We start from the raw sequence: 26,792 nt of genomic DNA, 5'->3' as shown, positions 1-26,792 counted from the left end.
ACGAACTCAATCAGTTCGTTACCAATATGTCACGAAACAAGATCAAAATGTCACGAACTCACCTTTCTGGAAACCGGAGTGGTAGGACTCTCCGAGGCCGCCGCAACGCCTGATGACTCGGCCTTGTTTTTAATATATATCAAACACAAAACAAACCAATGCGTCACCAAAAATACTCTAAATAAGCTACTAAGTTTTTATTCTATACCTTTTTCATCTTGGGTGGTGCGACCATGAACGCGTCATCGTCGGAACTCTTGGACGGCTCAACAATCTTCCTTTTTGAAGCCGTCTTAGGGCTTCGTCGGACAACTTTTGAGGCCTCATTTGCCTTGGTATCTTTCAACTTAGTCATTGAAGAAAAAACTTAAAACAAATCAAATCACCAAACATGAACCTAGAAGCTAAAATATTCATCAATTAGAACAAAAAAAATTGTGAAAACATTACAATCCTTATTTTGAGTAAATACTCATTAAACCGGCAACACTATACTGTTTTTTAATCCAAAATCAAACTTTCATGAATGAAACATTGTAAACATTGCATCTTCTTCAACAAACATAAACTCTACAAACATGCAATTTTGGATGAATATTTAAATAAACCTTCTTTTTTTTTACAATTTTATCCAAGATCTAGAGAAACTCACTGTAGAAAAATGGGTAACCGGAAATGGGTCGCCGATCGAAGAGAAACACAGTGAGGATGGGTTGGGTCGCCGAAATTTGGGGTTGCGCGTGGGTTGAGCGAGAGTGCTGGTGCGCGCGCTTTGGGTTGCCGAAATTTTGGGATTTTCCAAGAGAGTTGAGCGAGATGGAGAGAAAGAGAGAATGGTTATATGGGTGTCGAAGAAGATAAAGAGGGGCCGACTGGGTAGTTGCGTGTGAGTATGAGATGTGATGATGGGCCGAAATCGTGGGTTGGGCGAGAAAGAGAAAGAGATGGGCGAAGATGAAGAGAGAGACCAAACATTTTTTTTTTAGGAAAAAGAAGATGAAGAACCGGGAAATGGGTTGGGGATGGCCGAAATCGTGGATTGAGCGAGAAAGAGAAAGAGAGGGATGAAGATGAAGAGAAGACCAAACAGTTTCTTTTTATTTAGGAAAAAGAAGATGAAGAACTGGGAAATGGGTTGGGGATGGCCGAAATCGTGGGTTGAGCGAGAAAAGAAAGAGCGGGATGAAGATGAAGAGAGGGAGCGAAAACTTTTTTTTTTTTTTTTTTTTTTTTTTTTTTTTTTTTTTTTGCAGAACAAAGAAGATGAAGAACCAGGAATGAGTTGAGAATGTGTTTAAAAGAATTATGAGGGTATAATAGTCTTTACATAATGGTCTAGGTACTACATGCGTCAATTTTTTGATTTTGGGCTATATTTGGTAAGTGACATTGAGATGGTATTATTAGTGTCAATATCCCTTTAGAAAAACTAAACTTTTGAGTAGGTAAAACGTCCAAAATATTTCTGTTTTAAAAATAAAAAAACTTCGAGACAAACTTCAAAATCACTAGAAAAGTGAAGCAAATCCTTCGAAGTCAATATAAAAATGAACGCAAAACTTAGAAAATAAATTATTATGACATTACTGATTTCGTAGTTTTTTGCCTTCATTTTTTTAAACGGTTAGAAAGTTTTACCTTCATTTTTTTCCAGAATAAGGCAGATCGCCTCAAAGCCATTTTTCATATGGGGCCCATCCCAGCTAGTTCCGAAAACTTCTGAGAACCACAAGCACCTCGACGCCGGACACCGGAAAAACAGGTGAACCACACTTTCAGGCTCCGCATTGCACATCTTGCACACCTCGACGAATTCATCAATCGTGATTGATGTATTTAGTGGTTGCAACTCAACTAAAGTTGGGCATTTTGGACATCCAAATTGAAATGCTACGTCTAACAGACTAGATCTTTTACGTCAAGTCCCGAATGAGAAATATGTTTTGTTCTGTCAGAGTTTAAAACCCAAGATTTACAACAAAAAATTAATTAGTTACATGTAACATAGCAACTATAATATTTTTACTATACTTCTCGAGTCAATGGCATAGATGATTAATAATTTCAAATCATGCATCTGTAACATATTAGAGTTTCTAAATTCTCATATAAATTTGCCTGGTGCTATTCTTTTAAAAAGATTAACGAAATAATGAATAAATTCGTAATCAAATACAGTTGCCCCTAAACTTGAGAGGCGCCCTTGAATGCAACAAAATTGAGGATACCATTTATACGATCAAAATTCAAAAGTTGATACAAATTCCTAGTAATAATTTAACCAGAAGCCTATGGCGCCGGAGTCAATTTCTCTCAACAAATTGGGAAATAAAATATCAGTCTAACAGCGTGCTTGTTTTCCACCCGAACTTGAATGTCATAAATCAATGCATATCTGTTACTGCTGGGCTTCAACTGGGATTTTCACAGAGCTCCAAAAGACAAACACACTCGATATGAGGAGTGTGTGGGAACATATCTACCGGTTGTATACTCTTCAGCTCGTAACAGCCTTTTAAGTTTTTCTCCGCCTGAGCAACATACTTGATTCGTTCACGAAATCGAAAAAGAAAAAAAAAACATAAAACATAAAAAGCTAAAGAGAGCTTGGTGATCAGAGTGTTAATTAAAAGGGCGCGCATACCACTCCATGGCAGAGATAATCAAGGTCACGTGCACAAGTTGCGGGGTTACACGACACATAAACTATACGCGGAGCCTCGAGATTTAGGAGATATTTTATGAGCTTCATGTGCATTCCCGGCCGGTTTGGGTCTGCATGGTTTCGACGTACTTCAACAACAAATCCAAAAAGGAAAATGAACATGTTGATTTGAATTTACCTGAAATCACTATGTCGGGTCTAGGAAAATTGTTCCCGAAGCTTTCGTCGATTTTGTTGAGGTCGCCTTGAACGAATGTCGCGTTGTGAATCCCGTTCAGCTTTGCGTTCAGATGAGCATCTGAGATCGCTTGAGGAACTACTTCGTATCCGTAAACATGTTTGGCACTGATACAACACGAAAAATCTCAAAAGGTTTCTGTAACATTCTTAATGTCATCAGGAAATCCACTTTAGTAATTAAATATTCAGTATTAATAGATTATGAGGCTGGGTAATGAGGGTTTAGCCTTGCCTATCTTTCAAAATATAGTTCGTTTTGGTGTAATCATCCATATAATTATCAACAAAAATATCTACTTATGTTCTTATTAACATAAGATAAACTCTAGAGATAAAAATGAGCAGCGAAGAATCACCTTTTTGCCAGAGTTAGACCAATTGTGCCGGTTCCACAAAACAGATCAAGAACAATGTCTGAGCCGTCTCCTTTGAGACCGGCACATTCGCCTATAAGTTCATACAAAACCTCTGCCTAAACATTTAAGATTTTAAGCATTTAAAAAATCGTATAATTTATAAACTGACAAACCGTAAAGTTGGGTTGTTTTTATCATCAAAAGCGACTACCTGTCTGGTATTTGTCTGAAAGAAAGAGTTGGCAGATATCTGAAAAGTGAGCCCTCTTAAGGTCTCTGTGATTGTTGGTTTCCCGTATAATATAAATTCCTCCTCGCCGAGAGACGTGTTTCCAACAGAAGTATTTACATTATTCACCACACTAACCTACAGCTCATGATAAACAATTCACAATAAGAAAACTAAAAATAACTTACGAATTTGAAGAGAAAAAAAGAATCAAAACAAACCACTTCAGGAATGGCTGAAACTCGTTGGGCGAGAGGATTGAGCAACTCTGGCTTGTGAGACGATGTAACAAAATTAACCATGACCTCTGGACTCTCTGACTCCGAGTCACTAAAAAAATCAAAGCTCGCATCAATAGATTGTGACAAATAAACAACACTTACGAAGAGCGAATAGTCACCTTCCGGTTCTTATCATCAGATGCTTAAGAAAACCAGTATGATTATGGACATTATAAGGAGAGAGCCCTAGTTCCGTGTCAGTCCAACACTCTTGCACAGCCTCAAGAACCTAAGCATATATACACACTCAATAAGAACGCTGAGAAGGGTCAAAGTTACAGAGATCGTGTGTATGTTTCTGCGCACCCGATTGGCTGGCTCGCTCTGAAGAAAGCACTTATCAACGTTCAAAACCCTATCGAAAGCTCCCGGAGCGTGAAGTCCCAGCGCGTAGCTCTTCTCTCCTTCTTTCCTCTCCGCAAGCAATTCCCTCGGCACCCATCTCTCGGAGCCAAACGAGAACTCCATCTGAAAGAACGACGATCCAAACGAGATTCATAAGGTCATGAGTCATGACTCATTCTCAATTGGTTTTGAGATTGACCTTACTTAACATGGTATCACAGTCCAGCAAAGTCCAAATCGTAGTAATTCGGCCATGTTTGAAACCTTACATTGAAATGAAAATAGGAACTAGAACCTTATTCCTGTAGTGAAACTGAGCATCGCAAGCGACGATGGGCTTCGTGATGGACTCCATCTCCGCGCGGGAAAATCTTCCGACGTGGACAATTAGGTCACGGACTTGCTGCTCCTTCGCTCGGAGCTGCGCGGGGTAAGAGAGGCTCTGAGTTTTGCAGCCGCCGCAGTGTGAGGCGTACTCGCAAGGAGCTTCGACGGCGTCGGAGTGCGGCGATATCGTTTTCAGCTTCGTGACCTCGGCGTAGTTACCTTTCCGGCGAGATACGCGGCCCAGGAATCGCTCTCCGGGGAGAGCTCGGTCGCAGAGGACCACGAATCCCGTGCCCGAGACTTTGCAGAGACCTTTTCCTTTGAATGCCAGAGATTCGCAGACGAGCTCGACCGTCTGGCCTCTCTTTGGGAAGTACGACGGCGATGACGGTGACGGTGACGGCGACGGCGTTGGAGTACGGTCATCGTCGTTGTCGCTTGGCGATCGGGAAGGATGAGTTGCGAGCGTGGCTGTGGTGGAGAATCGGAAGGTTGGGAGCTTAGAGAGCCATGGACGCGTGATTGTCGCGTGCCTGAGTCCGTGGCTCGGCACGGTTGCCATTTCTGAGTTCGCTCGCTGTTCTCGACTCGTGAGAAATAAGCATATAGCTCAATCTTTTTTTTTTCTTCCTTTGGATAAGGGGAGGGGTAGTTTGGACATTCTAAGTCCAAACATTAGAAGAAGTGAAAACGACAGCGTATTATTAAAGAAAATCTCTAAAAACCCTAATCCCCAAATATAACAGATCAATTTCGCTACTCTCTCTATCTCGCCTGAGCAGAATCGAGCTCACAGGCGCATCCAACACAATCGCCGTTTTGTCACCGCCGGTAATTTTATCACTATCTCTCTCTCCTCTCTGTATCTAATTACCTTCCTTTATTGGAATTAACGCAAGTTAGATGGTGCCTTTAAGGAATGAAACACGTGCTGATAAAAGTCTTCGGCTTTATAGCGGATTATAGCTCACGATACCCTAGTTTGATTTAATTATGATTTTTTTTGCTTGTGTGAAAGATAGCGTAGATAAATAAAAATAGGGTTAGTGAAAAGAATGGACTGATGAGTGCTTTTGGGTTTTTTCATTTCTAGGGTTCGGAAAGAAAGGGGACCAAATCCTCGGAGAAGTAAAAGCTGCGAGTAAACATATTATTATTATATAAACTAGTTTGACTAGTTTTTTATACGCATTTTTTCATTTTAGAACAATTTTGCTCATTGAATTTCGAGATTAAGCATTAGCATATGCATAGGGCAGAACCTTCATCTTCCTATTGATAAATTTTTCAGACTGAATCTGATAAATTTGTTATCCTACATGTCTCTTTATTACCGTCGGACTTGTATCATTGTAATTCGACTCTGTATCTAAACTAGTCAATTCATTAACAATAATTCACGAGGTATTTTAATTCTCTTCGTCTTTCCCAACTGGGCTCCGATGCGTTACTAAACGGTGGGTAATCAAAAGGCAGTAAATAGATAAGACTGTTAGACATAAACAGCTTTATGCAAGCGAATCTGCTCTCTTCCCTGGCGCCCTAAGTGAAGAGCAAGCCAACAGACTGGTCTTAATTCGTATGAGACAATGGAGTCGATTTTTTTTTATTAATCTTATATCGGACACTTTTCATATAGCTTATGATCCCACGTCAAAGCCTAAATTTAAGCATTACCTTGCGAACTACTAGTGAGTGATCTTCATTGGTACGGGCGTATATTAAAAGGGGCGATGTATTTAAATAGTCAATTTAAAGTTATGAAATTATTTGTCTTAATATAGTGAAATAGTTAAAATGTACAGGATTTCAATTTTTTTTACTCAAAGATTAATTTTTTTTAAAGTGATAAATTACTTATAATAATCGTAAAAAAATTTAATCTTGGCTGTCAAAAAATTTTTGAAAGCATAAATTTGGTTATTTTGCTGAAAAATTGAAACTATGATTATTTTGTTAAGCAATACATTTTAAATGACTATTTTGTACCATTTTTGCTATTAAAAGCTACATGGTTGTACTTGTACAATTGCATAATGAAGAGATAATTTTTTAATTGTGTTTATGTTGTGTGATATGGTTGGTGTGCCAATGAACTCATTGTTTGACTGTAAGAGCTACGATAAAAATAATATACAAATTTCGTGATAATTTTTTTCCGGTAAAGTTGGGTTGATATGTTGGTCGCTGTGGTAGGCGTTTTTTTTTTATTTCTTCTCTCTTTATTTGTTCTTTTCAAAACTAAAGGTTGTTAATGTGTTGTTGAGGAAATGCTGTTTTTTCGTTTAGGCACCAAACCGTTACAAGAGTTTTCAAAGGATATTAAATACAAACCTATGTCTACCGCCGAGTTATTCTAATTCGTTACTCGTCAAATAAAACGCACTGCTCTGTTGTTGAAACTTGAAATATATTCTCAACAATAATATAGAGAGAGAGAGACTATACAAATGGGATGAAAGATACACAATCAGACTAGTTGAACTGTCGAACCCGCGACACGTGTGGCAAGAGGAGAACAGTTATATAAATAACTATTTATTGATAAAATATATATTAAAATGAAATCAAAGGCACATTTTAAACCCACTTTCCTTTGGACTCCAAAAAGCCGCAAAGAGACAGACGAACGAACTAGTCTGGTCTCCAAACTCTTAGCAAACAAATATATCAGTAGTCTCCAAATCAAAGCCAAGTCCCAGATCATCTGTATTCTTCTTAATTAATAAAAAAAAAATTGAAAAATAAACCCCAGCTTTAAAGCCTCTTTCGTTTCATCATCGAGCATATGAAATCTCCGAGAAGAAAAGTTGAAGCCAATCGTCCCACGAGGTAAATAAAATAACACCCCTTTTCTTTTTTGCTCTTCCCCAATAATTAATTCGCCAGCTTGATTTACCTTTTTCTCTCCCACGGATTCAGCGAGTCTTTGCGTTTCCGGAATCAAAGTTTCAAACTTTGAAACTTTGATTTATTTCCTCTTTTTAGTTTCCAATTATATTTCTTACTCAGACCATCTCGTTTTTGGAATGCCCATTACAGCAAGTGAATACTTCAGCGGATTGTAGATGATTTGGGTCTTAAAGGGATCGATACTAAAGAAGAGGAATAAATTCCAATACCCTACACCAGTGAAGTTAACTTCACTTACCCATTTCCCGTTTTTTCTTCACGCTGGGAAATGGTAAGTGAGCGAGTTTCCGATCTCAACGCCTCAAAAGAGGAACCGATTTCCTGATATCATTAATACCCACGTGTATATCATATCAGCCAAAAAAAAAAAAAAAAAACCCCTCTCGGATCAAAGCTTTAGTTGAGATTGAGAAAGTTTAAAACATGGGATTGGAGGAAGGAAAGAACTTTCGGATCAACCCATCTCGGGTCTTTCCTCTGAGACTACTCCAGTGCTTCTTGGCCTTTTTGGCGCTCGGTCTCGGGTTTTCATTCTTCAGCATGTACGCTATTCGGTACAGGAAATCCCCGGACGTGATTTCGGTAGAGTCCGAAAAGCCGATCATGGCCGAAAAGCCCTGCGTCTTCGAAGAAGAGAAGCCAAGCTTGGAGAGTTGGATCAAAGCTCCTTCGAAGCCGCTGCACAATATGAACGACGCCGAGCTTCTGTGGAGGGCTTCGTTCGCGCCTCGGATCGGGCGATACCCGTTCAAACGGGACCCGAAGATCGCTTTCATGTTCTTGACCAAGGGACCGTTGCCTTTGGCGCCTCTTTGGGAACGGTTCTTCAAAGGGAACGAGAGGCTCTACTCGATCTATGTCCACGCTATGCCTTCTTACAAGCCAGATTTTCCTCCTACCTCGGTGTTCTACAACAAGCTGATCCCGAGCCAGGTATGTGTTGGACTTTTCGTTGTATCGAGTCTGTTTTTATGTGATTCCTCATAGTTGATTATTTCAGATTTCGAAAAACGGGTATGAGAGAATTGATTTGCTTGAGGTTTTTGTAAGATTTATTTCTTACAAAAGTTGGAAAATAGAGTTTTCAAGCTTTCGGTTATAGACGTTTCGATTTTGCTCGACCATAGGCTGTTCTTGTGAGTTTCACCAAATCGTGTAGATCTCAGATATGACCTTCTCAGTGAGCAAATATAAATCTGGTTCTGGTTCTCAGTGTTTGGTCAGCCATCAGTAATATGGTTGACTTTGGCTTTAGAGGATCCTGTATCAGACTAGCTTTTTCTATGATAATAGTTTTGTTGATATGCTGTTTTCTATCGATTTGAAATAGGTGTGAGTGTGGCTGACTTATAAACCTTTGCTGCTATTTGGTTCACCCGATTTTTTTTTAAATGAAGCAGAATTTCCATGTCTCAATTAATGTGCATACAGTGTAAAAAGACTAATTTCTGGATGTTTGCGCACTTTAGGAGTATAAAACTGAAAACAGTATAACTTAAGAATTTGTAGCAGTATTATTGATAGGTATAAAACCGTTGGATCAGGCGATATGACTTGGCCGTGCCACAAAGTTAAGTTATGGTTTTTTTTTTTTTAGAGAAACACGGGACATTTTTATTGAACAAAAGGCGAAGCCAAAGGGATGCATTAGTAATTACGCTTCTAATGGCAGGTTTCTAAACTTCGAAAATCGGCCTAGATATCTAGAGTTCTTGTTGTTAAAGATGCTGATAAACCAATCTCAACAATTTTTCATGCTTTTTTATTTTCATAAACATACCTCAGCTTGAGCCCAGAACTGACCCAACCACCGAATCGTCTTTCCTTAAACATGAAACACTACACTGTGCTGGGGACAACATAGGATATTGATACGACTTTTGGCAATAAAATAATTAGTTCATTAGTAGAGTCGTAACAACAACCATGTCCTGTAAAAAAAAAAAAAAAAAAAAAAAAAACATATTTATGATGTGGGATTTCGCAGGTGATAGAGTGGGGAAAGATGACGATGTGCGACGCGGAGCGGAGGCTGTTGGGGAACGCGCTGCTCGACATCTCGAACGAGTGGTTCGTACTCCTCTCCGAGTCCTGCGTCCCATTGGCCAGCCTGAGCATCGTGTACCGGTACATCTCGCGGTCCCGCCACAGCTTCATGGGCTCCTTCGACGAGGACAGTCCCTACGGCCGCGGTCGGTACAACCCGGACATGTCCCCGACGGTCAACCTCACCGAGTGGCGAAAGGGGTCGCAGTGGTTCGAGGTCAACCGAGCCCTCGCTCTCCGAATCGTCTCCGACAACAAGTACTACCCGAAATTCAAGGAGTTTTGCCGGCCACACTGCTACGTCGATGAGCACTACTTCCAGACCATGCTCTCCATCGAGGCCCCGCGCCAGCTGGCGAATCGGACGCTGACGTTCGTCGACTGGTCCCGGGGCGGGGCCCACCCGGCCACGTTCGGGCGATCGGACGTGACCCGGGAGTTCTTCCGGAAGCTGACCGGTGGGCAGAGTTGTCTTTACAACGGCCAGCCCACCGAGCTCTGCTTCCTCTTCGCCAGGAAGTTTGCTCCGAGCGCTTTGGAGCCTCTCTTGGAGCTCTCCCGAGATGTTCTAGGGTTTTGAGATTTTTTTTTTTTTTTTTTGACATTTTACGATGTTGGGCGGAGCATGATTAAGAGTTTTGATGATGTTTTAATTCTACTTCTTCCTATCTAGCACAGACGTTGTTGTTTTCGTTGGCTCATTTGATTATAGAAAGTTGAGAACCCTATTAGCTAGGATAGATTTGTTTTGGTTTTTGGGTTCTGAATTTATCATATGTATTATAGAGACACGTATTCAAATTTCAATGAATATATTGATTATTATTCTGATTATCACATTTCTTTTGGCTTGAAATGTTTCTTTCTTGTGAAACTATGATAGATAAACCTTAATTATTACACCGAAATGAAAAATAATGATCTATTTCAGAGGTCCGTGTGGATGGGACAAACCATGCTACGCATCTCGTTCCGGAGGCTGATCACGGGAACACAGATCTGGTGTATTTATACAAATTCCACTGAAAAAAATATAGCATTGATCGCATCAGAGCTCATCATGATGGTCGTGTCGTTCCACTTTTGCGGTGAATTCGGAGAGGTAATTGGCGGCCAGTGAAGCCTGGAGAGCAGCGCCATAAGGAAAGGCGTCTTCGTTGGAGCGGAAGTGCGGGGAATGAACCGACTGTGGGTTCGTGTCGGAGCTGCCTTGCATTCCAAGGAAGTAAAAATATCCGGGGACGGCCTCTTGGTAGAAAGAGAAGTCCTCCGACCCCATCAGAGGTTGCATATCTTTCACCATTTGGGCTCCGCCAAGCACTTCTCCGGCCACTCTCTGGAAGTAGCCGTGCAAGCTCTTGTGATTCACCGTCGGAGGAAAGAAGGGCTTCTCGTTCTCGAAGAAACTCACTGTCGCATTGCACCTCTGCACCGAAGCTTGCAGTTTTATCACCTGTTAAACAAGATCATTGATTATCTTGTAACCCGTAACTTCACTCGATCAAAAAAATAAATAAAAAAGGGCTTCGCATTGACCTCCTCAATACGGTGTCTGAGTTGAGCGAGGCTCTCCTTCGAAAACGCCCGGAAGGTTCCGCCAATCGTCACTGAGTCTGGAATAACATTAAATGCCCCGCCTCCTTGAAATTTCGCAACCGTAACTACCTATAGAAGATTATATGCAACAGAGGTATAGCAAGTTCTAAAATAAAAATATGATCGGAACATGCAAAATTTTAGGAAAAAAAAAAATGAAAATTCAAACCATTCTTCTTGCCTTGAAATGAATAAAACATTGAGCTGCAAACAAAAATACAAACAATATCTTGAACGAGAATGTTAAAAAGAGTCGAAAACTCGAAATCCAAATGAATTCGAGTCTCCTCTTCCACAAGCATGCTTTTTCTCCTTAAAAAATTTTCTCGATTCTCGAACACAGACAGACATATTTGATTTCATTTTCTTTCACCATATTAGTACCTGAGAGTCTAGTGGGTCAGCCTCGCGGGAAACGAGATGTTGCAAGCTAACGATGACGTTGGAGGCGGCGAGGATGGGGTCGATCGAGTGCTGAGGAATGGCTGCGTGGCCGCCGCGTCCACTCACCACCGCCTCGAAAAACCCACTCCCCGCCAGCAACGGCCCGCTTCTCGACGCCACCGAGCCCAGCCCCAACTTCGGATCCACGTGCAGACCGAAGATCGCCTCCACTTTCTCCAAAGCCCCGTCTTCCAACATCTTCTCCGCCCCGCCACCTCCTTCCTCCGCCGGTTGGAACACAAGCACCACCGTTCCCTAATTCAAAAACCCATCATAATAAACCGTTAATATCACTTAAAACGAAATGATCTTTTGTATTTAGTATTAGGGTCCATCTCAGAATCAATTGACAATGCGATGAGTAAGACGTGACCTTATAAATTTTGACTGACCAGACGATAGTTCTTTAGGCTCATTCATTTTGGATTAGATGTCATTATTTTGAGTTTTGCACAGAATATTCTGATACCAAGCTAAATATCATGTGATTCCGTCCCAAGATCAATTAGGAATGAGTTTTTTTTTAATTATTATCATGACATCATAAATTTTGTCATCTTTCTTTCTGTTGTGTATCATTAACACCGGCCAGATGATAGTTCTTTAGGCTCACTCATTTGGGATTAGTTATTTTGCACATTCTGATACCATGCTAAATCTCATGTGATTCCGTCCCAAAAATCAATTGGGAATGAGTTTCAGTAATATCATGACATTATAGATTTTTCAAGAGCCAGATCATTAAGAAGATAGTCTCCAAACGACACCCTTCATTTTTGTTTAAAAACAAAAAAAAAAAAAAACCAGAAAAATGAAACGGAATCGAAATCGTTAAAGAGAATTACTTGCAAGTCTTTCTCGTGTTCTTTCAAGATCCTGGCGGCTCCGAGAAGCATTGCCACGTGGGAATCGTGACCACAAGCATGCATTTTCCCGGCAACTTTGCTCTTGTGTTCCCACTCAACCATTTCCTGTAACAGACGTTTAATCCAATTTCTCAGAAATTGAACGGCTAACTGTAGATATTTCATTTTTGAAGTAAATATCACAATACAAATTGTCACACTCATGACTTACCTGCATAGAAAGAGCATCCATATCAGCCCTAAGAGCAACAAATGGCGGTTTTCCAGAGCCAACAGAGCCAACCACTCCGGTGATAGCAAGCGGGTATTTGTAATTGATTCCAAGCCTATCAAGCTCTGTTCGTATCAGCTTACTGGTCTCAAACTCCTCGTACCCTAATTCTGGGTTCTCGTGTATCTTTCTCCTGATTCCGACCATCCAATCGTGGATTTCGCTTCTCTTCGCGAAATCCAGGAAGTTCGAGTGGATCCGAGACGACGCATCTGAGCTCTGAGACGCACCGAACATGATAAGGACTGAGATTAAGGAGACCAATCCGAGGAACGCCATGGCTGGTCGAAAATAATCGGAGAGGAGAGAACAAAAATGGAATGAAGCGAAATTGAAGTTGAAGACTTGGGGGAAATATTTGCAAACGTGAAAAATGTGAGTAGTGACAAGTGATGGGAACAAATCGACGAACTCAAAATCGAAACTCAAAGCCCGTCTTTTAATACACGTGTTAATGTGATATATGAAATGTCGATTTTTTTTTTTTGTTTTTGTTTAAATGTGATATATGAAATGTCGAGTTTAACTTTTATTTTTCAAAAATATCGAATTTTTATTTTTTATTTAACTAAAATGATAAAATTATACTCTGAAATATATAACAGTATCACATATATTTTTTTTTATTAACTTTTCATTTACGTTGACTATAATATTTAACATAAACACCAATTATCATTATTCATTCGCATCATATATATAATTTATTTAAAAAAGTAAAAAAAATTAACTGTCTTTGAATTAGAGAACACAGACAGAGACAAGGGGTAAAAATCGACAATTGATATTCATCAAAATCACAGATCCGATCAGAGATACCAAGAATCACAGCTGCAATTCGAATACGGAATGAAGCCATCATTTGAATATATGAATTTTATAAGTCTATTTCGATTTAAGACTCTTTTTTATTTCAAAATTGAGAATTTGAAAGTTAGAGTACAGCATTGAGTGTGGTTCGATTTTTTTTTATATAAGAGTTAACATCAATAAATGAAGATTTTTGTCACTATTATTTATTTTAAAGTAAATTTCATCATTTTAGTTCAACAGAGGTTATGAACTCAATATTTTTGAAAATAAAACTAAAACACATAATATATATATATATATATATATATATATATGTCATTTTCCCATATTTTTATATGATTAGTAAGATGTTTGATACAATTACAACTTTCCGTTGCAAACATGAATTTGTGACACAGATTTATCGCTATATTTGGCAATTATATAAAGTAGGTTATGTACAAGGATACTTCGAACATGATAGTGTGCTTATTTTAAATACATGATTTTTTTTTCTTTCTAATATATCATAAACTTGATGAATGAATGCAGTTCTTCATTTTTTTTTTCACAATATTTTTTTAGTATATTAAGTACATAGCTATATTAACAGTTCACATTGTTATATAATTAATGTTTCGTAAATTTTAAGTAAATAGTCACGTCTGTGTATTCACACATATAAATTGATATAAATATCCCATCATTTTATTTCAATAAAAAGCAAATCAGAAATCACGTCATATTTTTGACTATTTATCTAAGATTTTAAAAACGCTGATTATATAATAATTCTAAATGTTTTAATCGGTTAAATACTTAATTTTTTATATTTTTTAATTTTTATGGTTAATCAGTGGCACTACCAATTAAACCACGCACTATCAAGTAAACCAAACCCGGTTAGTTGTCACATTTGATGCTTCATGTAGGAAAATTAGTAATGCTGTTTTTTAAGTAATTTATCCCATGGTGGGATCTATTATATTTTTACTTTTGATTGTGCTCTCTAGCACAGTTTAGCGCTATTATAAATTTATAATCATTATATATGAAGAAGACTTTTAAGATATAATAATCATAGATATATGTGTAAGATGCTCTATAAAGCAAAAAGTCCGCTCCTATCTTTTATCTTTTTCGCCCTTTACTTTGGAATACTCTTTATTAAGCCAATAATATACTTATCCTTGTGGCTTTCTCCAATATTATCTATTATATACTTCCAAAGATGTGATTCCTTCCATTTATAATTTATATAGTAAAAGAAAAAAATTAATTAAAGATAAATAAATAACTGGATGGATGTAGAGCAAAGCATTTTCCTAAACATGGAACCATATTCCGATCTAGCTTATTTTCCAAAATATATATGATGTATCACAGAATGAAATTTGAACTGTATCTCTATTCTGATCTAGTTTTTTTCTTTTTTTTAATATTGTTATTCTCTTTTGTCCCCTAAATATGTAATATGTTTTTCTTATGGGAAATATCAAGTGGGACTTGCATTTAGATTAAATGCATAATTTATTTTTTCAGTTTCTGAATATATCATTTTTTTCAATTTAATATAAATGACACATATCTCTTCTAAAAAATGTTATATCGTAAATATCACTTTTTTTTTGTTTAATGTTGCCAAAAAACAATATTAAACTCCTCAAAATACCCTCAATAAAATAAATATTTATTTACTATTATTTATAATAAAAACTCTGAAACAAATAGCTCAGCTTAATGTTGAAAGACTACTTCAGCCACCAAACTTCCTCTCCCAAGAATATGTAGAACTCTCAAGCTTTGTACTCCCAGCAATGAAATAGCAATGATCGATCTTTGGCTTCAAAGGAGAGAGACCATTAGAGGAAAAAAAAACAATTGAAACTCATAGCAGACTATTGATGATAAATATTGATACTAAGAATGATTGATATATATATATATATATATATATATATATATTTTACAAACAATGATGATTTTTTTTAGCTCTTTCATTTACTAGTGAGATACTACAAGCAAAGTATGCAAATGTGAATGTGAGGAGACATAGGAGAGTGTTAAGCCGTTTTTTGGATTCAACATTTGTCAACACGTGGTGTGCTTAGAATAATCACGTGTCTAGCTTGGATGGACCCAAAATCACTATTCGAGATTCCAAAGGGCTCGAGGAAGTTTAGGACAAGGCCCAAAACATCCGAGAGCTTCAGAGAAATCTTTGAATCGTGATTTGAGAATATAAATCACTCTTCAAAGTTTCAAAGGGCTCGAGGAAGGTTAAGACAAGGCCTAACGCATCCAAGAGCTTCAGAGGATTCTGGAATCGGGTAGCGGGTCGATGAGATTTTCCTCTTACTAAGTGAAGAGCAAGAGAATTGATTTCTCAAACTCTTGGATACTTTTAGAGAGGGAAATATAATTTGGCTTTGTTAGCTTAGTTTGTGAGAGAAAGTGTTTGATACAGAGTAAATATTATCTCTTCCAATCTATAGAGAATGGAAGTGAATGATCTCAAATATTGTTTGTGAGAAAAATCTAGAGAGAGAAGTGGGAGAGAAATATTTGGCATGGATTTGGCTAGTTTTTCCTCTTTTTTTCTTGGAGATAAAATGGAGTAAAGAGGTGTATTTATAGAGTTTTGGAAGTGTGTTGAGGGATTTGGTAGGGCCCAGCCGAAATGGCTTCAAGAATGATGAAAAAAAATGCTCTCGGTGGGGGAAGATTGGTGTTGGGCGGATAGAATCCCACTTGGGCGGAAGGATTTTGTGAGGAATGAATCCCAGCAGAGGGAAATCCACTAGGCAGGAGGCCCACGCGGAAGCAAGGCCCATTAGGAGAGAGGGTGAGCTGGGCGGATGACGTGGCGAAAGCAAAATAAATCATTCGATCCGGAGACCACCCACTTCAATCCTCCAGCGATTACCACTAGGCTATCCGTACGTTTTCTTCTCTTTTGGGGAGATTTAATATAACAACTACAATTTTTCGTTCTATGTGAAATAATGGCATAACAGAGAGCATCTTCATTTAGTTTTTATTTTTTTATTTTTTTCATTAATAATAATTCAAGTCATAGTATTTCTTGAAATATATAGATATTGTCATTTCATTCCATAGAAAAAGGACAAATATTAATCAAATAATTAAGAAAATAGCCAACTTAAACGTCCGACATTGCTAAACAGCCAATGTTTGGTAAATTTTAGATTAATAACCATTGCATTTTATTTATAGGCTTGTTATTGTCATTTCATTATATATTGATTTTAACTTTTTAAAAATTTGATAACAAATTAGGGAGTTAATATCGCAAAAATCGAGGCTGAATTGTTGAAACGGTATAACCATTTTCACACGCTGGTTTTTTATTCTCTAAAAAAACAGATCAAGCGAGAGAAAAAAAAAACCAAATTGGTGGTTGTATGATGACCGGAATCAACGAGTCACTGGTGGTTTCGCTGAGGCTCTGGATCATCGGGTACACTATGTAGTGCGCGCTCCACGTGGCCGGCGTATGTCTGTGTCGAGTATCGGCGGCGGTGAAGGAGGGGCGAGTCGGCCGCTGGGGAAGGGAGTTTCGGTTTGGCAACATGCCGATTGGAGATGATAATAACAGGTGAAATATACGAATTGAACATGAATGTTTTGAATTTGATTTGTGGTTGATTCTTCAATGATGATCCTTTTTTTTTGCAATTATATGAGCACGAAAAAGGAAAGTAATTGATGCATATATTTTGGACACTAATATGATTTCAGCAATTCACGTAATTATGTAGAAACTAATTATTTGTTATATCTTTAGAAATAATGACTCTTAACATGTTTAAGTCAACTGAATAATTAATTTCTAAATTTAAACTAATAACACAATTCAAATCTAAATGAATAACTGCCAAAAATATTCAAATAAAAATGTAGAATAAATGTGTTAAAATCTGTTAAATGTGTCAATAACTGTAAATATTTTGTAAATATCTGTTAATACGTATACAAGTGAGCTACAATTTTAAAGAACACAAAATAATATAGAAATAACTGTATTTTTGGCATTGATATACTATTAGGAATCCACAAAATAATATAGAAATAATTGCTTACTATATTTTTGAAAATATAAGAGAGAGAGAGAGTTTAAAATTCAAATTAAAAAAAAATTGTCTTACATAAACTGCCGAATTAATAATCAAAATTTAAATGAAAATTCATAAATAAAAAGAGAGACAAATCTGGAAAGCATAAAGTTTTCTAATAGGGGAATGTTTTACGAGACATAAAGTTTTCTGACATTGCTAAATAACCAATGTTTTGTAAAATAATTTTTTTTTTCCAAAACTTGCCTACAAGAATATTAGAGACTTGACGAAAGGAGAACATGAGAAAATTATCATTGTGTAATATAGCTGATCATAAAACCCCAATTGGCATGTCTATATAACGGCTAAAAACATTGAAATCTTAATCACGAGTCTATTGAATTACAATGGCAATAAGAAAACCAAAAAAATGACTTCCTTGTTTGTCCTAATATTTTGTTGGCAAGTTGATTTAATATGAGAATTTGGGATTTTTTTAAAACCAAAATTTGAAGCCTAAATTGATCTCTAACTTTCTCCAGGCGTTATTATGCAATTTCTTACTTGGCTTCCTATACGGACCTGCCCTGATTCACGCCTATGGAGTGACACCCTCAATTACATTTCTTTATAGAGTCTAATTGATAGTATGATTTCATGAGAATAATTTAATTATTTATTAAGGAATTGCAATATCCTTCCTCATTATACAAGCGCTAGCATGAAATTAATTAGATTTCTACCTATAGGCCTGGCTACACTTAAGCTTATTCTAAAATTAATTAATTTAAATAAATAAAATAAACATACAAAATCAAGCCAAGTAATAATAGAGTCTAAAAACGCCAGTTTCAATGGCAAACAACTGAAATTATTATTATTATTATTATTATTTTTTTTTGTAATGCAATAACTGAGTTCTTATACTTTCGTAATAACTTAAAACAAACAATAACGAAATTCAACAAAAGCACAAATTATTCATTAAGAAAGCGAAAAGATCCAATTAATTGGTAGAGGGTGGGGAGTTGGGATGGTTCTTTTTGTCGCCTCCAAGGCATTCAACGGAATTAGAAGAAGTCTTGATTTCGTCATTTGCAGCCGGGGTGAATGCATAAGCACGCAACACGCGCTGACCTCCCACAATCGGACAAGGGAACGCGTTCGTGCCTCAACCCCTCCTATCCATATCAATTCCGCGCTTGCACATATTTATATATTTGTATATTAATAGTGTTAGGATTCCATGAAAAAAAGAGAATATGGAACTAGGGCGTTTATAAATATCATGAGGTACTCCTCCGCTCATTATTATTTATAGTTTTGAGATGAAACCAGCGTTTATAAAGATCATGAGTTACTCATCCACTCATTATTAATTATAGTTTAGAGATGAAACCTCGTGATATTTTCACACATACATACGCTGAAGTCAATGAGAGACCACTCTTCTTGTTAGCGTGATTTGGGTCTTTGCGAACTTCTTTTAGTGTGTTAAGGTTCTGTTTTCTGGTTGAAAATAGCTCTAATGTCTTACGTTTATTTATACTGGTCAATTGATTATGAAGATTTCTTTAAAAAAAAAAAATTAATTAAGCAGATAATGCACTATATTATCCTAATTAGAATGGTATCTGTTAATGCCTGAAAATGGATCAACACGAAAACCGGTCCGCGGTTCGGTCTAGGGCCGGACCCTATGACCGCGCGGTGGTCGAACGAGGAAGTTGTCTCGACACTCGTCGCCTCCGCCGTGCCGGAAAAGGATTTCCGACGACTCGTCACATGAGAAAAGAGGAAAGAGTGAGCTAAAGGACCGCGGAGGAGTTTCCTCCGGCGGGCACTTCGACGCTCAACATTAGACTAGGTGTCGTGCTTCGAGATTCTAGAGAGAGAAGCTCTGATGAGAGAGAAGCAGAGGTTTTGTAAGTGTGAGCAAACTTACCTCCAAATGGGAAAAATGTAGGTATTTATAGAGATGTGATGATGGGTTGGGGTAAAACAGTCATCTACTCGGGCTCCCCCTTCAGACATGAGGTAGAGGTCGAGTCTGGCTGGAGGTCGAGCCTGGCTGGAGGTCGAGCCTGACTGGAGGCCGAGCCTGGCTAGAGGTCGAGCCTGGCCTGGAGGTCGAGCCTGACGGGAGGTCGAGCCTGACTGGAGGTCGTGCCTGACTGGAGGTCGAGCTTGACGGGAGGTCAAGCCCGCCTGGAGGTCGAGCCTGGCCTGGAGGTCGAGCCTGCCTGAAGGTCGAGCCTAGCCTGGAGGTCAATCCTGCCTGGAGGTCGAGCTTGATGGGAGGTCGAGCTTGCCTGGAGGTCGAACCTGGCCTGGAGGTCGACCCTGCCTGGAGGTCGAGCCTGACGGGAGGTCGAGCCTGCCTGGAGGTCGAGTCTGCCTGGAGGTCGACCCTGCCTGGAGGTCTAGCCCGACGGGAGGTCGAGCCTGACGGGAGGTCGAGCCTGCCTGGAGGTCGAGCCTGGCCTGGAGGCCTGGAGGTCGAGCCTGGCCTGGAGGTCGAGCCTGACGGGAGGTCGAGCCTGCCTTGAGGTCAAGTCTGCTTGGAGGTCGAGCCTGACGGGAGGTCGAGCCTGACGGGAGGTCGAGCCTGCCTGGAGGTCGAGCCCAACGGGAGGTCGAGCCTGACGGGAGGTCGAGCCTGCCTGGAGGTCGAGCATGACGGGAGGTCGAGCCTGACTGGAGGTCGTGCCTGACAGGAGGTCGAGCCTGACGGGAGGTCGAGCCTGGCCTGGAAGTCGAGCTGGCCTGGAGGTCGATCCTGCCTGGAGGTCGAGCCTGACGGGAGGTCGAGCCTGCCTGGAGTCGAGCCTGGCCTGGAGGTCGACCCTGCTTGGAGGTCGAGCCTGACGGGAGGTCGAGCCTGCCTGGAGGTCGAGCCTGGCATGGAGGTCGAGCCCGACGGGAGGTCGAGCCTGGCCTGGAGGTCGAGCCCGACGGGAGGTCGAGCCTGCTTGGAGGTCGAGCCTGACGGGAGGTCGAGCCTGCCTGGAGGTCGAGCCTGGCCTGGAGGTCGAGCCTGGCCTGGAGGTCGAGCCTGCTTGGAGGTCGAGCCTGGCTTGGAGGTCGACCCTGCCTGGAGGTCGAGCCTGACGGGAGGTCGAGCCTGCCTGGAGGTCGAGCCTGGCCTGGAGGTCGACCCTGCTTGGAGGTCGAGCCCGACGGGATGTCGAGCTTGACTGAAAGTCGAGCCTGGCCTGGAGATCGAGCCTGGCTGGAAGTCGAGCCTGGCCTGGAGGTCGAGCCTGCCTGGGGGTCGAGCTTGGACGCCAGGATGGGAGGTCCCCTCAGGGGTGAGCTCGACTTGTCTTAATCCCGGGCTCTACTCTTTGGGTCGGTGTCGCCATGCATCCTTGCTAGAGTTGGGCCTTGATGTTTTTTGGATTGGGAAAAATCTCACATAACATTAACCCCCCAGTTTCTTGGATGACTTAGTAATTCAAGGAACTTCACGATTTGTGAGGTGGATCGTCGCTTGTCCGGTGATTCCTGACCTCTCTCGATTTTCAGTTCAATTGCGCTGACTGTGAGTTTCTGGGTTTCAAAACCAAGTTGTAGATCTGACAAATTGGCATTCCTCCCTTTTATTTCTTCTTCCTCGTCTGAGCTACTTGTGGCCACGCCTCGGGGGTCGTCACCTGGGCCAGGACGAGGAGCAGCACTTTCAGATCTCAGTCGCACGTGGCGAGATCTCTGACGCGCGTGGCGGGCGCTTGAAGATCGCGCTCGGCCGGGAGTTCTCTCCATCGGCTTCGGCGGGGCGCTCCGTCTCCGAGCCGACGTCGGACGCGCGAGCCTCTCCAGCCCCGTGTGAGCGCACGAACTTCTCTAGCTAGGTGCAGGCACGGGCTTCTCGCTCCATCTCCGGGCCGACGTCGGGCGGGCGCGCGGGTCTCTTTAGCTCAACACGGGCGCGCAGGTTTCTCCAGCTCGGCGTAGGCACAGGCTTTTCGCTCCGTCTCCAGGCTGGCATCGTACGCACATGTCTCTTCAGCTCGCGCAGGCGGTGGATGCACGGACGAGATTTTCTGAAGAGTGCTCGGGTTCCCTCCTCGTGTGGCTTTGGTTCTCCGTCTCTAGATTTGCAGGTTGCGCGTGGCTGGTCATGTCTTCTTCCTCGGCGAGAAGCTTGAGTTTGGGGTTCGGCGTTGAGCTCGGCGGCGCTCCTACCCGAGCTCTCACTTCCTGGCCTAAGATCTCTATCCCGGGATAGGGGTGTTCAAACCTCATTCATGTGGGATGATGTGCCTTCGAGCTCAGACCTACCTGCGCGTGGAGATGGGGCCTCACCCTTGGGCATCGAGATGCAAGCCGATCAAGGCGCGCACGTCGCCCGGGCTTCATTAGCAACTTCGCGTGCTCTAAGCCCGGCGTTGGCCCCGTCTTCCCCGCACGATTTGTGCATGGGCCAGATCCGGCCGCCGTCTGATCTTTTCTACCTCGATTGTGGACGCACGGGTCTCCCCGGTCCGTCGTGGCCGCCTTTCCCAATTCTGTGCGTCAGAGGTCGCCACCTCTCGGGTATAGCGTCTCCCCACTCATGAGTTTGTCACGAGGGGTTTCCTCCAAGTTTTGTGGCGCCCGAGTCGGTGTCGCGGTCTCGGCGAGCGCAGTTGCGGATTACGGGGGTAAGTCCTTCGACTCGGGATTCTGTGTGGATAAAGATTCGCATACTCGCAGGTCGGAGCACGGCGAGGCCGCCGGTATTCCCCCGTTAGGTTTGTTCTAGCAAGTTGGGGGTTGGATCGACCCACTTCTAAGCCGCGAACGGACTCTTAGCGCGCTCCGACGATTCGTTGGCCCCCTGTGCCGATCCCGACTACCGCCCTTCCTTTGAGAAGAGAATGGAGAAGAAGCATCTAAAGTCGCACGGGAGGCGAAGGCAGAGATCGGGTGCCGCCTGTAGACAGGGCCACCATTCGCCTTAAAAAAAAGAAGTCGCGGTGGAGGTTGGGGCCGCCTGTAGAAAGCCTGCCCCCCGCATCGTTCCAAACTTGGTGAAACCATGCGGTTTTTTCGGTCTTGACGCACCGAGTTCCATTACCTTCAGCAAGATCAAGAGGTTTCGGGACGAGTTTGACGCCCTGTTCGACGTGGAGTTTCGCGTGCTGCTAGAGACGGAGGTCCCGAGCCGCCCGAGGGCTTCCAACCTAATCTCAACATATTTTTTTGTCGTCCGTATGGCGTTCCAATCTAGTCTCTCGGTCTTCCTATTCAAAAATTTCTTTTTGTAAAGTTGTTTTTTAGACGTGACCCTTCCTGTTGGGCTGAGCATCTTTGATTTTTGGGGTCCCTATTTTGTGTGAGTGCCCTGTGGGCGTCTCGCCGCCTTTCTCGCTGTCGGGCTGGACATCTTTGATACCTCGAGTCCCTGTTCGCGTGAGTACCTCGTGGGCGCTTCGCTGCCTTCCTTGCTGTTGGGTTGGACGTACTTGACGTCTCTGATCCACGTGAGTGCCCCGGAGGACGTCTCGCCGTCTTCCTCGCTGTTGGGTGCCTTCCTCGCTGTCGGGCTGGGCATCTTTGATGCCTCGAGTCCCTGTTCGCGTGAGTGCCTCGTGGGCGCCTCGCCGCCTTACTCGCCATCGGGCTGGGCATCTTTGATGCCTCGAGTCCCTGTTCGCGTGAGTACCTCGTGGGCGCCTCGCCGCCTTCCTCGCTGTTGGGTTGGACGTACTTGACGTCTCTGGCCCGCGTGAGTGTCCTCCTTAAAAGAAACTAATTTTTACTTTCGCTCTTGGCTCGTGGGCGAGTTGTTGCTCGCGGGTCGTGACACATTTGTTTTCTCTTTCTTCATAAGTTTAATATTTATGCTATAAATTAATTCTCTCTTATTTTCGCTCCTTTTTTCTTTTAAACTTTATTTTTATTTGGAGGGCCGTATTGTATTTCTCCATTTAAACTTTTATTGATTTGGAGTCATTTTAATTCTTATGACTTTTAAAATTTTAATGTGAAATAAATTATTAAACCAAAAATTTACAAATACGCGTGTAACATGTACCTGTAAGGCTGTAACTAAATTACTAGTTACAAGAGAAGAGGGGAAAAGATCATTTCACACACACACACACACACACACGAGGAAAAAATAAGAAGGGATGCTCTCATTCATAATTATTTGCTAGGATTCACATCAGAGCATGCCCGACATCTATCGGGACCTTAAGCGGAATTTGAAAATTGGGTCATAATCTTAGTTATTCTTACAAAATAATATTATCATCACCTTCACAGTCGCTCACTTCTTCATATTTTCTTCACCTATATTGATTATTAAATCGTTTTTTCATAAATTTTTCAAGATATAATTTTTTAAAGTTAACCGCTTCTTCTACATATTTTAGTGCTCATATTTTTCTATATTCTAAAAATCAAATAAACAAAAGCCTATACGGACTGGCCCTGATTAACACCTATGCAACAACACCCTACGTTACATTTTTTTTATAGTCTAATTGGTAGTATGATTTCGCGAGAATGAGTTATTTATTTATTAAGGAATTGCAATAATTCTTCCTCATTATATAAGGGCTAGCGTGAAAATAATTAGATTTCTACTGCCACTTGAGCTTATCATAAGATTAATCTGTATTTAAATTAACAAAAAAATTAGGTAAATAGTAAACTAAAACGTTTGAAATTACTATATAGTCAACATTTCGTAAATCATAAATAAATAGCCATAAAAATGCGTGCCTAAATGAAACTAGCTATTTATCTAAGATTTATATATGTAAATATTTGAAAATTTATATTCACCTAATATTTACGAAACGTTTATTATTTAGTAATGTCAAACTGTAAATGTGACTATATACATAATTGACCATTAAATCAATAATATAAACATAAATAATAAAGTCAGGTAATGGAGATCCTAAAAACGCCAATTTTAATAGAGAACAACTGATTTTTATTTTCTTATGCGATAACCGAGTTCTTGTACTTTCGTAATAACTTAAAACAAACAATAACCAAATTCAACAAAAGTACATATTATTCATCGAGAAAGCGACAGGATCCAATCACTTGGTAGGGGGCGGGCACGTGGGAAAGTTCTTTTGGCTGCTTTCAGGGCATTGGACGGAAGAAGGAGAAGTCTTGATTTCATCATTTGCAGCCGGGTGAATGCATAAGCATCTTCCGGCAACGCACACGCGCTGACCTCCGGCGATCGGACAAGGGAACGCGTTGCAGTCCCCGCCACTTGAACAGCCCGTTCGTGCCTCAACCCCTCCCATCCATGTCAATTCCGCGCCTGCACATATTTATATATTTGTATATTAATATAGTGTTAGGATTCCATGAAGCAAAGAGAATATGGAACTACCAGCGTTTATAAAGATCATGTGTTACCCCACTCATTAGCAATTAGTTTTGAGATGAAATCTCGTGATACTTTCACATATGTATATGTATATATGCATAGATACATTTTATCTCATGCAATGAATAGAGAGAGAGAGAGAGATAATACTAACAAGCAATGATGGCTAGAAGCAAGACAACCGAAGACAATGAGAGACTCTTCATGTTAGCGTGATTTGGGTATTTGTGAACTTCTTTTAGACTGTTAAGGTTCTGGTTTCTGGTTGAAAATACCTCTAATGTCTTACGTTTATTTATACTGGTAAAAAGATCAGGCCAATTGATTATGCAGATTTCATGACAAAAAAAAATTATGCAGATAATGTGTACTATATTATCCTAATTAGAATGTTATCTATGTATTAATAGCAGTATGATGATTTTCTCATCATTATTTTTATACGTGGATGGATACATATATATGTTTCCTTTTGCATTCCTAGAATACAATTTAAAAATTAAAATAACACATCCCGTTTAAGTAAAGCTGCATAAGACCAACCCACCATGGCAATATATCACAAAAAATTCATTTAGCATGTAAAAAAGTTCTGAATCTCAATATATTTAGTACGAAGATATCAAAATCATTTTAAACAAATATCTTATTAAGTTCCGAGGATAAGATTTCACATGTGTTTTTAAGAATATAATAGGATTTCCTTATCAATTGATAAGCGCATTATAAACGTGTTTGTTTGTACTTTCGGAAGAAAATAAGTTAGTTTGAGAGCATTTTCATGTGTTTTGGAGTGTTTTTCTTAATTTTCAGAGTTTGGAAATTCAAAATGACAAATAAAGCATCCGAGGACGACGGGGCAATTGCAAGGAGTTCAGCACATCTTTCGGATCTCAATTCCGACACACGGAGCTCAAGATAGGTGGTTCAAGGTGAATCAAGCAATGCACAAACTTCCAGAGTCTTGTGTGTTTGTCCTGTGCGACCCCTGTGCGGTGCACAACCATTTGAAGGTCCTGTGCGTTGGGTGTGCAGGGCACAGACTGCCCAGAAGACCTGTGCGGTGCACAGGAAGATATGTAGGATGCACATGCCTCGATTCTCACTTTTTTTGTCACGCGTTTTAATTGTAATCCAAGCCGTTGGATGCGATCCGACAACCCATATGAACTCCGAAAAACTTAGGAAACATAAAAAAAAGACTTTAGTTTATTTAGAAACAGATCTTTGCTTTTGTTTTTAGTTTGTTTTCTCATTCGACCGCAAAATCCCGGGAGAGAAGAAGCGTTTAGAGAGGATCATCATCGCCACAATCTCGTTTTCACCATTCACAGTTTTTATCTCTATTCTCTGAATCTTTGGAACTCTCATTTTTATTAATACAATTCAGTTTTTATTCATGATTGCTTTATATTCATCTCTGTTTATTCTCCGTTCAATCATGCACTAAATTCATTAAGAGCTATGGTGTAGCGAGTTAGAAATATGGTTATGGATTCAATCATGTCAAATTAATATTCATATGCTCTATCATGTTTGTTTATTTTAATTCCGTGTGTAATGCTTGAATTCGATTAGCTACCGTGTTCATGATATTAGGATTGCTTGATGCTCGGAAGAGATTAGGTTAGTCGTGCACAAGGATTAATTTACCGGGATACATTCCTAGGCTAGAAATAGCTAGGTTGTTTCGGAGTCGTGTGAACGTTCGTGTTTTTAATGCTAGCAGTTGTTTTTAGGGGGTTGAGATCGAGAGAAGATATCCCGGCATAGGTTTAGATTCTTAGATGTTTGAGAGAAATTTTAGATTACCATTATCGTGAGCATAATTAGCAAACATAAGAGTGTGTGTTTTGTGCTTAATTTCCGAACCCAAACCATAGGAATAACTTGTGAAGCCATAGTTCTAGCTTTCTCATTATTGTGATCTATCATATTTTAATTGTTTTTATTCGTTTTGATAACCATCACAATCATCAGGTTCAATTCGTGCT

At 40.5% G+C, this 26,792-nt stretch overlaps 3 protein-coding genes and 1 long non-coding RNA gene across 5 annotated transcripts; 2 read left to right on the top strand and 2 right to left on the bottom strand.

The window, feature by feature from the left end:
• Nucleotides 1-2,101: 2,101 nt before the first annotated feature.
• On the bottom strand, nt 2,102-5,078 carry LOC149385837 (RNA methyltransferase family protein). The gene is made up of 9 exons (XM_089627222.1): nt 4,412-5,078; nt 4,078-4,239; nt 3,891-4,000; nt 3,712-3,820; nt 3,473-3,628; nt 3,262-3,377; nt 2,844-3,010; nt 2,645-2,775; nt 2,102-2,531 (listed from the first exon to the last, which is right to left on the bottom strand). The coding sequence occupies exons 1-9, from the start codon at nt 5,003-5,005 to the stop codon at nt 2,412-2,414; spliced, it is 1,665 nt and encodes a 554-aa protein (XP_089483348.1). The 5' UTR covers nt 5,006-5,078; the 3' UTR covers nt 2,102-2,411.
• A 73-nt stretch (nt 5,079-5,151) lies between these two features.
• Nucleotides 5,152-5,756, top strand: LOC149385836 (uncharacterized). Its single transcript, XR_016301464.1, has 2 exons — nt 5,152-5,274; nt 5,537-5,756. It is a non-coding gene; the product is annotated as an uncharacterized LOC149385836 (long non-coding RNA).
• Nucleotides 5,757-6,888: 1,132 nt separating this feature from the next.
• Nucleotides 6,889-10,236, top strand: LOC149385835 (Core-2/I-branching beta-1,6-N-acetylglucosaminyltransferase family protein). 2 transcript variants are annotated; one of them, XM_089625130.1, is made up of 3 exons: nt 6,889-7,275; nt 7,486-8,289; nt 9,344-10,236. In XM_089625130.1, the coding sequence occupies exons 2-3, from the start codon at nt 7,780-7,782 to the stop codon at nt 9,980-9,982; spliced, it is 1,149 nt and encodes a 382-aa protein (XP_089481256.1). In that variant the 5' UTR covers nt 6,889-7,275; nt 7,486-7,779; the 3' UTR covers nt 9,983-10,236. The 2 variants fall into 2 exon arrangements, with proteins under 2 accessions (XP_089481256.1, XP_089481257.1); XM_089625131.1 differs by having other exon boundaries at nt 7,456-8,289.
• A 74-nt stretch (nt 10,237-10,310) lies between these two features.
• LOC149385834 (IAA-amino acid hydrolase ILR1-like 4) lies at nt 10,311-12,992 on the bottom strand. Its single transcript, XM_089625129.1, has 5 exons — nt 12,520-12,992; nt 12,288-12,413; nt 11,383-11,697; nt 10,939-11,067; nt 10,311-10,855 (listed from the first exon to the last, which is right to left on the bottom strand). The coding sequence occupies exons 1-5, from the start codon at nt 12,856-12,858 to the stop codon at nt 10,451-10,453; spliced, it is 1,314 nt and encodes a 437-aa protein (XP_089481255.1). The 5' UTR covers nt 12,859-12,992; the 3' UTR covers nt 10,311-10,450.
• Between the last annotated feature and the right edge of the window lie 13,800 nt (nt 12,993-26,792).

This window comes from Urtica dioica, chromosome 9 (genome assembly GCF_054948205.1).
Source record: "Urtica dioica subsp. dioica isolate 48M chromosome 9, U.dioica_male_clone48M_v1_H2, whole genome shotgun sequence".
In the NCBI taxonomy this organism is placed as follows: Eukaryota; Viridiplantae; Streptophyta; class Magnoliopsida; order Rosales; family Urticaceae; genus Urtica; species Urtica dioica.
The sequence above is the reverse complement of the archived record's forward strand: the minus strand, read 5'-3'. Positions and strand labels throughout refer to the sequence as shown.